We start from the raw sequence: 11,402 nt of genomic DNA, 5'->3' as shown, positions 1-11,402 counted from the left end.
TTGTCGGTAAAGTACATCCTTCATGATTCCTTTAGCTCTGGAGATTTTCAGAAATTATGCTCATAGTCACGTTAGCTGTATTCCTTCATTTTGCAAGATTCATTAGGGGAGAGTCCTAAGGCTGAAGGATGTTCTTAAAATATTTTATTGACATGTATAACTGAGATTGCTTACTTTCAGCCAAAAGTATTATGAAATATAATTTGCAGAGGTAAAATGAATTGTTTTGAGCAGTACTTATCAAGATGGTAGTGTTAATTGCCTATGATCCATGTTATTCTGAAAAGTTTCCCTGAAATTTTAGTAAATATAAGCCCTCATTTATTTAGTATAGACGATGTCCTTAAGTTTATAATTATTTTTTCACTAGGAACAATTAATTTTTGATTTTCTGATATAACAGTCCTGTGGAATAGTGGAAAAGAGGAAAAATGTTAGTTTATTTTAAGGACAATTATTGGTGTTTCTAAGCATGGGGAGATTTTTTTTTATGGATTTAGATATTTTAGACTAAATTTGTAGTAATTCATTGCAATATAAATCCAACATAAACATAATCACAGTCAGTTTTATTATAACTCTACTCCATTTGTAACATATTCCTATTAATACAGATCATATCTAACGTGATATGGGATTTTCTTCTTGCTTTGCTGTTGTGTCAAAAGCTGCTTTAAGCATCAGAATTTTGACTATTCACAAATCTGAAATTAAATAAATTATAAAATTAGGTTTTATATTAGGCCAGAAAATTAAAAAAAATACTTGCTTAAAAAGATATTATTTTGTTTTCTGTAATTTTCAAACACAGATTAAGAGGTTAAAGATATTTAACCTTGTATGATATTAAAACTAAATGTGCGATTTAAAAGAAAAAAACAGTGTTTCATCATTAGGTTATCAAGTGCTAGAGGAATCTACTCTTCTGCTGTGTGGAGAAGGAGATTATACTTAGTATCTTGCTTTTTGCTGGAATCATCTTACCCTCTTAGTTCTTTTTCCGAATGTTCTGAGTGTTGAGATAAACTTTCCGTTGCAGATCTTCTAGACTCTCCTATTAACAAAGAAAAAATATGTATCAATTTAATGGTTTACCAATAGTATCGCTTACTGTTATTTTGAGCTTGAATCTGGAAATAACTTTTCAGGGATGTCCACTCTTATATATGTGCCACTGTGACAAATTGTATTGGCCAAAGATGGTCACAGTGATGGTTAATTTCAAGTGTCAACGTGACTAGGTCATGGGGTCCAGTTGTTTTCCTCACGCAAACGCTGGCCTGATTGTTATTTTGAGGCTATTTCATGAATTTAAATAATTGATCAGTTGATTGCATCTTTGGCTGATTATACTTACAATCAACAAAAGGAGATTGCTTTCAGCAATGTGAGAAGTCTCATCACATCAGGTAAAGGGAGAACTGATGATTTCACAGTCAGAAAGAAGGATTGTCTCTACTTCAGCTGGACAGCTTCTCTTGGGGAATTCATCGAAATCTTCATGAAAGTTCCCAACTTGCAGCCTGCCCCATGGAATTTGAACTTGCCAAGCCACATGAGCCAATTCCTAAAGTAAATCTCTCTCCCTCTCCCCTTCTCCTTTCCCTCTCTCCACCCCTCCCCCCACACACGTGTATATAGATATAGATAGATATCCTGTCATCCTGTTAGTTCTGTTTCCAAGGGAATCTTGACTAATTCACTCACTTTATATGTTCCTCTTCAATGTAACCTTATAATTTTCCCATCAAGAGGTGGAGTCAAAGTACCCTCCTGTTGAAATTGGTCTAGCCTTATAACTATTTTGTAATCAATAGAATGTGGAAGAAGTGAATGCAGAAAAGGCCATGTAGCCTCATTCTCTTTGGATATTTGCTTTGGAGGAAGCCATTCACCATATAAGAAGACCTACTACCTTGAGACTGCTCAGTTGGAGAGGTCATGTATAGATGCTCCAGTTTGAGTCCCAGAGCCCAGCATTTGAGTCATCCCTGCCAAGGCTCCAGTCTGTGAGTGACACTGTCTTCGATCCTTCCAGCTAGCCTATTGACCAGTCGTTCAATACCACTTAGTGATCTCAATTGATGCCCAGCCAAACCCTGCCTGAATTCCTGATTCATAGAATTCTTGAGATACAATAAAATGAAGTTGGACTGGCCAATAAGATGACGTATTAAAACAATAATCAGAATGAAAATGAATTTATACAGCAATATAAAGTTTATAAATAATGAAATCAAATAGGCGAAGTATAAATCCAAATAGATATGTTATTTTGTTAACTTTCATAGCTACTCATCAAACTGTTAACTTGAATCCACTAAGACTAATCTAATAAGATCCTCATTATCCCTGATTATGACAGGCCCCAGTTTCCAGGTCCCCCTCATTCCTTGAATTCTCTTTTTCATAGGACTTTGTACATTCCTTATTCTGTCCCTATCCACCACCCCACTACAACAACCAAAAGCTTTCCACTGCACCCTTTGGGATTTTTGGACCATTCCTTGAAGAACTCCCTATATTTCCTCACCATGTTTTCTGAAATTCCTTATACATTCTTGCTCTAACAGAAACTTGGTTTTTCTCTGAGTTCACTGCCAGCCAAGGTGCCTTTTTTGTTTGTTTTCTCAAGTATTCTTAGCATTGGACCTAGATATACATAGGTGTGTCTTCCTTAGTCCTTGTTATGCTTTCAAACGACTCATCTTCTCTCTTCATTCTGTTCCTAAAATTCATGTCATCAGATTATACATCAACTGTTCATCATTTTGCCATCTACTTCCAACTGGGATCATTATCAGTTGATTTTATAATTGGTTCATTGCCACTCTACTACTACTACTTTCTCAGTTTATCAGTTTCAATATAGAAGATTCTTCCACTGTTGACCTGCTGTCTTCTGTGGTCTTGTCCTTCACCCTACTTCAGCCGTGAATTCCCACAGTCATACCTAGACCTCGTCATTTCCAGCAACTTCAAGCCCCTGTCAATCTCTGTCTCTGGCATTCTACTACCCGATTGCCACCTTTTATCTTTCCAGGTCACTTTCTAGCACCCCAACCCCAACAGTCCTTCAGCCCCATTGGGACCTCCAGTCTCACCACATGTTCATTGATCCTCCCCATCTTGGTGTCTTCTCTTCCCTTCCTTATGTAACTTAAATTCTATGGCCACTCACTCCCTTGCATTTACCCTCAGCCCCCTTACCTTTTTCCCACATCGTCCTATTCAGTTGAAAAATACTCTAACCCTAGTTAAATTCAACACTCTGTCTATCCCTCTCTTGCACTGTATAACTAAATGTGGCTGGAGAAGGTAGGTTAACTGTTCTCACTCTAATTTCATGGCCAAAAATATTAGGTGGACATATAATGTTTTCAGGAAATCCAACTAATCCTTTGTAGTCCATTCATCTTTCCCTTCTTCTATATGAATGATTATTTAACTCTCTCTTCTATTTTCTCAAATCTCAACCCTCCACCTACATCATCACTTTCAGTTGATGATTTATTTCCCAGTTTCATATTTGGAAACTAAATCCAGCAGGAAATAACTTCCATAGACTCTATGGCAAGATTTGTCCACCTATCTGCTACTTGAATCTACCATCTTATCCTTCAGATTTTATTTTTCAGATCTCTATATATTTTTTCCTTCTTTCTCTAAAAAGGGTTATCTATCTAATGCATAAGAATAAACTCCAGGATAACTTTTCAACTCTGTTTGAAATCTCTCAGCCACTGAAACTTAATTTTTTCTCATTTCTCTCTTCTCCCTTTTGGTCAAGAAGGTTTTCTCAATCCCTTGATGCCAGGTCCCATCTCATCCTGGATTTCTGTCCCACGTTGCTAGGGAGATTTATACTCCTGGGAGTCATATTCCACATAGAGGGGGAGGGCAGTGGTTCACTTGCCATGTGGGCTTAGAGAGAGAGACCACATCTGAGCAACAAAAGAGGTTCTCTGGGGGGTGATTCTTAGGCCTAATTTTAAGTAGGCTTAGCCTATCCTTTGCAGGACTAAGTTTCATAGGGGCAAACCCCAAGATGGAGGGCTCGGCCTATTGATTTGGTTGTCTCCACGGCTTGTGAGAATATCAGAAATTCTCCAAATGGAGTACTTGAATCTATCCTCCTTTCTCCCCATTCCCCCAAGGGGACTTTGCAAGTACTACTTTATTCCCAGTCCAAATCACTCTGGGATTTATCAGGACATCATACTAAACTAACCTGTATAAACCAACAAAATCTCATGCTCTTTTCAAGTTTCCATGTACTTATGGTGTTAACTAAGCTGACCATACAAATTATATTAGGAATGCACTAGCCAAAATGTAAATTTTGCACCAAATAAACATCTTATCCAGAAGCTGAAGCTTTAAAATATGGCTGATATCATCCTTTACCCAGTCTTCTGATATCCTTAGTCCTATCCAGATCAGCTTCACTAATATATCTACTTGATTTCTGATCCCTTTTCAACTTTTTAAACAGTTCCTATATGGGGTACTGCTGACTTTAATAGCGTCAGAGCTCTAACTTTGAGTCTTAGGTGTCACATAAATATCTGAAGTTTCTGGGAAAGACCATGTTATATACAAACAGCTCAGCGTCTCAGAATTTAGAATTAACAGTTACACCTGCTGAATATATGTGGCTGCTGTAAGAGCTTACAATCTAGGACCCTTTACAAGAAGCCCCAACCTGATAACGCATGCATTTGACTTTAGTTCATTGAATTTTTATATTATAGTTAGTCCATATGATTGAAGCATAATATTTGTCTTTTTGTTCCTGACATTTCATTCACCATACAGCTCTTAAGGTTCATTCATCTAGTTGTGTGCCTCACAACTTCATTCCCTCTTGTGGCCGCTCAGTAGTCCATCATATGTATATACCACAGTTTCCCTTTCCATTCCTCAGTTGTCGTGCCCTTAGCCCATGCCATTCATTGTGGATCGAGAACACTGCTACCAGAAACGCCAGTGCGCAAATGTCGATTCATGTCCTTACACTCAGCTCCTCCAGGTGTACACTGAGCAACTGGGTTTTAGGATCATATGGCCATCCACTTATAGCCTCCTGTGGAACCACCACACTGTCCTCCAAGGGGCTAGCCCTCTCATTTCCCTATTGACAGTGAATAGGTACCTCTCCCTCTCCACATTTTCTCTAGCACTTGTTTCTCTCTGTTCATTTTTAAATAGTTCTATGCACACATCATACAATCCAGCCCAATAGTATAGACCTGCCTTCGCCACCATACACTATCTGACACATTTCCTTTTCTTTCACACAGAATCTATTCATAATTCCCCCACTTGTTGGGACCTGTTTTTTTTAAATAAAAATTTTTATTCTAGTAATATATATACACAATCTAAAATTTTCCCTTTCAACAACATTCAAGTATATAATTCAGTGCTGTTAAATATTTTCACAATATTGTGCTTCCATCACCACCATCCATTATCAAAACTTTATGATCAACCCAAATAGAAACTTCATATAATAAGCATTGTCTCCCTATTCCCTCCCTTACCCCATCCCATGGTAACCTATGTTATTCTATATTCTATATTCTGACTATAACCTATATTCTATATTCTGACTCTAGGAGTTTGCTTATCAGTGAGGTCATACAATATTCATACCTTTGTGCCTAGCTTATTTCACTCAACATGTTTTTAAGGTTCATCCATGTTGTTGCATGTATCTGAACTTTATTCCTTTTTATGGGTGATTAATATTTCATTGTATGAATATACCACATTCTCTTTATTCATTTATCAGTTAAATGACATTTGGGTTGCTTCCATCTTTTGGCATTCATAAATAATGTTGTTATGAACATTGGTATGCAAATGTCTGATCGAGTCCCTTCTTTCAAATCTTTTGGGTGTATGCCTAGTAATGGGATTGCCAGGTCATATGGTAATTCTATTCTAACTTTCTGAGGAACCTCCAACTGTCTTCCACAGCAGCTGCACAGCAGCTGCACCATTATACAGTCCCATTAAGATGGAATGAGTGTTCCTTTCTCTGCGTCCTTTCCAACACTTGGAATTTTCCAATTTATTTTAACAAAACATGAGCCACGCTAATTGTTGTAAAATGGTATCACTGAGGTTTTGATTTGCATTTCTTCAGTGGCTAATGACATGGAACATCTTTTCATGTGCATTTTAGCCATTTGAATATCTCCTTTGGAGAAATATGTATTCAAGTCTTTTGCCGATATTTAATTGTTTTTGTCTCTTTGTTGTTGAGTTGTTGGATTTGTTTATACATTATGGATATTAAACCTTTATTGGAAATGTGGCTTCCAAATATTTTCTCCTATTGAGTAGGTTGTTTTTTCACTTTCATAATAAAGTCCTTTGATGGGCAAAAGCTTTAAATTTTGATGAGGTCCTTTTCATCTATTTTTCTTTCATTGCTTGTGCTTTGGTTGCAAAGTCTAAGAAACCATTTCTTAACACAAGGTCCTAAAGATGCTTTCCTACATTTTCTTCTATGTTTTTTACAGTTGTGGTTCCAATATTTAGGCCTTTGATCCACTTTCAGTTAATTTTTGTATAACTCAAAAATTATGATGTGAAATAGAGATTCACCTTGTTTATTTTGCATAAGGACATCCAGTTTTCTCAGGATCATTTGTTGAAGAGATTATTTGTTCCCAGTTGAGTAAACTTGGCACCCTTGCCATAAACATGAGGGATGATTTATGAACTCTCAACTCCATTCCATTGGTTTATATGTCTGTCTTTATGTGAGTACCATACTGTTTTGATTACCATGACTTTGTAATAAGTTTGAAGATCAGGAAGTATGGTCCTACAACCTCTGTTTTTCCTTTACAAGATGGCTTTGGCTATTTGGGGTCCCTCACCCTTCCATGGAAATTTGATGATTGACTTTTCCATTTCTGCAAAGAAGGCTGTTGGAATTTTGATTAGGATTGCATTGAATCTGTAATATCACTCTAGGTAGAATTAATATCTTAACAGTATTCAGTCTTTCAATCTTTGATCTTGGAATGTCCTTCCATTTACTTAGGTCTTCTTTGATTTTTTTGAGCAATGTTTTGTAGTTTTTTCACATACAAGTCCTTTACATCCTTGGCTAGATTTATCCCTATATATTTGACTCTTTTAGTTGCTCTTGTGAATGGAATTTTTTTCTTGATTTCTTTTGATTGTTTATTACTAGTGTATAGAAATACTATTAAATTTTGAGTGTTGATCTTTTAACCCTGCCACTCTGCTGAATTTTTTTTTATTAGTTCCCGTAGGCTTCTTGAGGATTTTTCAGGTCCTTCTGTACATAAGATCATGTTATCTGTAAATAAGGAACGTTCTCCTTCTTCCATTCCAGTTTGTATGCCTTTATTTCTTTTTCTTTCTTAATTGCTCTGGCTAGCACTTTCAGCACAGTATTGGTTAACAGTGATGAAAGTGGGCATCCTCATCTTGTTCCAGATCTTAAAGAGAAAGCTTGGAATCTTTCCACATTAAGTAGGAAGTTAGCTGTGGGGTTTTCAGATACCTTTTATAATGTTGAGGAAGTTTCATTTTATTCCTAGTTTTATAAGTGTTTTTATCAAAAAGGGACTGGATTTTGTCAACTGTTTTTTCTTCATTGAGATGATCATGTAGAATCCCTTGCATACTGGGATAAATCTCACTTGTTCAGGGTGCATATATTTTTTATACATCCTGTCGGGTTCAGTTTGCTAGTACTTTGTTGAAGATTTTTTACATCTATATTCATAAGAGATACTTGTCAATAGTTTCCTTTCCTTGTGTCTTTGTATAGTTTGTTGTGAAGGTGATGATGGCATCATTGAATGAGTTAGGGAGTATTCCTTCCTTTTCAATTTTTTTGGAAGAATTTAAGCAGGATTGGTGTTAATTCTTTGAATGTTTGATAAAATTTCTTCATGAAGTCATCTTATCCTGAGCTTTTCTTTTTTGGGAATAAAGACATTGATAACTGATTCAATCTCTTTACTGTTATTGGTTTCTTGACTCTTCTATTTCTTCTTGAGTTAATGTAGATAGTGTGTTTCTAAGAATTTTCCCATTTCATCTATGTAATCTAATTTGTTGGCATTCAGTTGTTCAAAGTATCCTTTTATAGTCCTTATATCTTTGGGGTCAGTAGTAATGTCCTTTTCATTTCTGATTTTAGTTTTTTGCAGCCTTTCTCTTTTTCTCTTTGTCAGTCTAGCTAAAGGTTTGTTGATTTTATTGATCTCTTCAAAGAACCAACTTTTAGTTTTGTTTAATTTCTTTATTGCTTTTTCCCTCTATTCCATTTATCTCTACTCTAATCTTTATTTTCTTCCTTCTGCTTGCTTTATTTAGTTTGTTCTTTTTCTAGATCTTCTAGTTTTGATGTAAAGGCTCTGATTTGAGACCTTTCTTATATATATTTTCTAATGTTTTTATTGTAAGCATTCAGAGATTATAAATTTCCCCCTCAGCACTGCCTTTGTTGCATTCATACATTTTTGTACTTTGTGTTTTCATTTTTCTTGATTTATTTCCTAATTTCTCTTTGGCCCATTGGTTTTTGAGTACACTGTTTAAATCCCACATATTTGCAAATTTTCTATTTATCTCTCTGTTATTTATTTCTTGTTTCATTTCTTTAGTGTCAGGGAAAGTACATAGTATGGTCAATATTTTTAATTTATTGAAAATTTTTGTGTCCTAACATACAGTTTATTCTGGATAATGATCCATGTGTAGGAAGAATGTGTATACTCTTCCTTAAGGTGGAGTGTTCTACATATGTCTGTTATGTCTAGCTGGTTGCTCTAGTTTGCTAGCTGCTGGAATGCAATATACCAGAAATGGAATGGCTTTTAAAAAGGGGAACTTAATAAGTTGATAGTTCACAAGGCTGAGAAAATGTCCCAATTAGAACAAGTCAATAAAAATGTCCAATCAAAGGTATCCATCTAGGGAAAGATATCTTGGTTCAAGAAGGCCGATGAAGTTCAGGGTTTCTCTCTCAAGTGAGAAGGCACATGGTGAACATGGCGTCATCACCTTACTTTCTCTCCTGGCTTTCGGTTTCACGAAGCTCCCCAGGAGGTGTCTTCTTTCTTCACCTCCAAAGGTCTCTGGCTGGTGGACTCTCTGCTTCATGGTGCTGCAGCATTCTCTGCTCTCTCTGAATCTCCCATTCTCCAAAACGTTTCCTCTTTTATAGGACTCTAATAAACCAATTAAGACCCACCCAAATGGGTGGAGACATGTTGTCACCTAATCCAGTTTAACAACCACTCTCGATTATATCACGATCATCCAGGGAGATGATCTGATTACAGTTTCAAACATACAGTATTGAATAGGGATTATTCTACCTTTATGAAATGTGATTTTGATTAAAACATGGCTTTTCTAAGGGGCATGCATCCTTTCAAACCAGCACACTAGTTAAGAATATTCAAGTCTTCTATTTCCTTATTGATCTTCTTTCTAGATATTATGTCTGTTATTAGTGCATTAAAGACTCCTGCTATTAATGCAGAATGGTCAAATTCTCCCATTTAATGTCAGTATTTTCTTCATATATTTGGACTCTGCAAACATATTTATAATCATTATTTATTTTTGTTAAATTGACCTCTTTATCAGCATATAATGATGCTCTTTGACCCTCATAACAGTGTTTGACTTAAGGTTTATTTTGTATGATATTAGTATAGCTACGTCAGCTGTGTTTTGGTTACTACTTACATGGTATATATATTTTTACCATCTTTTCACTTTCAATTTATTTATGTCTTTGGATTTAAGGTTCATTCTTGTAAGCCACATATAGTTGGGTCATGTTTATTTTTATCTATTCTGCAAATCTCTGCCTTTTGACTAGGAAGTTAGTGCATTTACATTTAAAGTAACTACTCACAATGCAAGCTTTCTTCTGCCATTTTGTTCTTTAGTCTTTATGGTACTTTTTATGTATTTACACTTTAGCACCTATAGGAATTAAGAAGAGGAGTTACATAACAAACAATACAATACAATAATCCTGGCATTTATAATTACCCATATAGTTATCTTTACTGGAGATCTTTATTTCTTTATGCTGCTTTGGTTCACTGTCTAATGTCCTTTCCTCAGTCTGGTGAATTTCCTTTAGCATTGCTTGTAGGGCAGTTCTAGGGGTAATGAATTTCTTCAGCTTTTATTCATCTGGGAATGTCTTAATCTCTCCCTCATTTTTGAAAGAAAGTCTTGCTGGAAATAAAATTCTTGGTTGGCACATGTTTTCTTTTGCACTTTAATTTTTTACCACTGCCTTCTTGGTTTCTGATATGAAATTGGCACTTAGTATTATTGAGATTACATTGTACATAGCAGGTTGTTTTTCTTTTGCAGCTGTCAGAGCTTTTTCTTGACGTTGACATTGGTTAATTTGATTATTATTTGTCTGGGCATGGTTCTCTTTGAGTTTATCCTGTTTGGATTCATTAAGTTTCTGGAATGTTCATGTCCTTTGTTAAATTTGGAAAGATTTTTTTTTTGCCATAATTTTTTTGTATATTCCTTCTATCCTTTGTCTCTTTCTTCTCCTTCTGGAACTCCCATAATGAATATATTGACATGCTTAAGCCTCTTAGGCTCTGTTCATTCTCTTTTATTCTTTTTTCTTTTTGTTTTTCAGCCTGAATAATTTCAGTTGTCCTGTCTTCAAGGTCTCCGAATTTTTCTTTTGTCCTCTCCAATCTGTATTGAAACAGCATAGGGAATTTTTCATTTCAGTTATTGTGCTCTTTAACTGCAGTATTTCTCTGGAGAGATTCCCATATTTTTCATTCATTGTTTTCCTCATATCCCTTAGTTCTTTCTTTGTGTTTTCCTTTATCACCTTGAATGTACTGAGGATCATATTTTTAAAGGGTCTGTCCAGGAAGTTCAAATTCCAGTCCTTTTTTGCTGATGGTTTCTCAATTTTTATCTTGCTCCTTTGCATGAGCTATAATTTCCTATTTCTTTGTTTGTCTAGTAATACTTTGTTGCACACTGTAAATTTTAATATTTTAAAGTGCTAACTCTAGGATTTAATCTCTGGACTGTCCCTTAAATTTTTATTCAGATATGAAAGAGATTTTCTTGAATGGCAAGAGCTAATCAAAACCAACAAACCAAAGCAAAAAAATGACTGCCTGCAAATTGGCTCTGATTTGGCTGGTGGTTTCCTTCAGCGTTAAGTCTCCCAACAGGTAGGTGAGTCTGAGTCCAGTGGGAAGTGTAGGACCCTCTCCATCTTATCTGAGCCTGCCTGGAGCCAGAAGGGGATAGCCTACTTCTTTTCCTGAGCTTGTGCTTGCTAGAGGATTTAAGAGTTCTATATTTACAGTTTACAGGAGTTATACTGG

The 11,402-nt window shown here is 35.7% G+C and overlaps 1 protein-coding gene across 2 annotated transcripts in view; it reads right to left on the bottom strand.

Moving 5' to 3' along the window:
• Nucleotides 1–548: 548 nt before the first annotated feature.
• Nucleotides 549–11,402, bottom strand: part of TTC29 (tetratricopeptide repeat domain 29) — a 266,829-nt gene continuing 255,975 nt past the window's right edge. For both annotated transcript variants that reach the window (XM_077139877.1, XM_077139875.1), the window contains exons 11-12: nucleotides 985–1,054; nucleotides 549–704 (exon numbers count right to left, since the gene is read on the bottom strand). In XM_077139877.1, the coding sequence (XP_076995992.1) occupies nucleotides 674–704; nucleotides 985–1,054 (101 nt within the window). In that variant the 3' untranslated portion in view covers nucleotides 549–673. The remainder of the gene's footprint in view (nucleotides 705–984; nucleotides 1,055–11,402) is intronic.

The sequence above is a fragment of the Tamandua tetradactyla genome, chromosome 22, assembly GCF_023851605.1.
Source record: "Tamandua tetradactyla isolate mTamTet1 chromosome 22, mTamTet1.pri, whole genome shotgun sequence".
NCBI lineage: Eukaryota > Metazoa > Chordata > Mammalia > Pilosa > Myrmecophagidae > Tamandua > Tamandua tetradactyla.
This window is presented reverse-complemented; position numbering and strand designations above follow the sequence as displayed.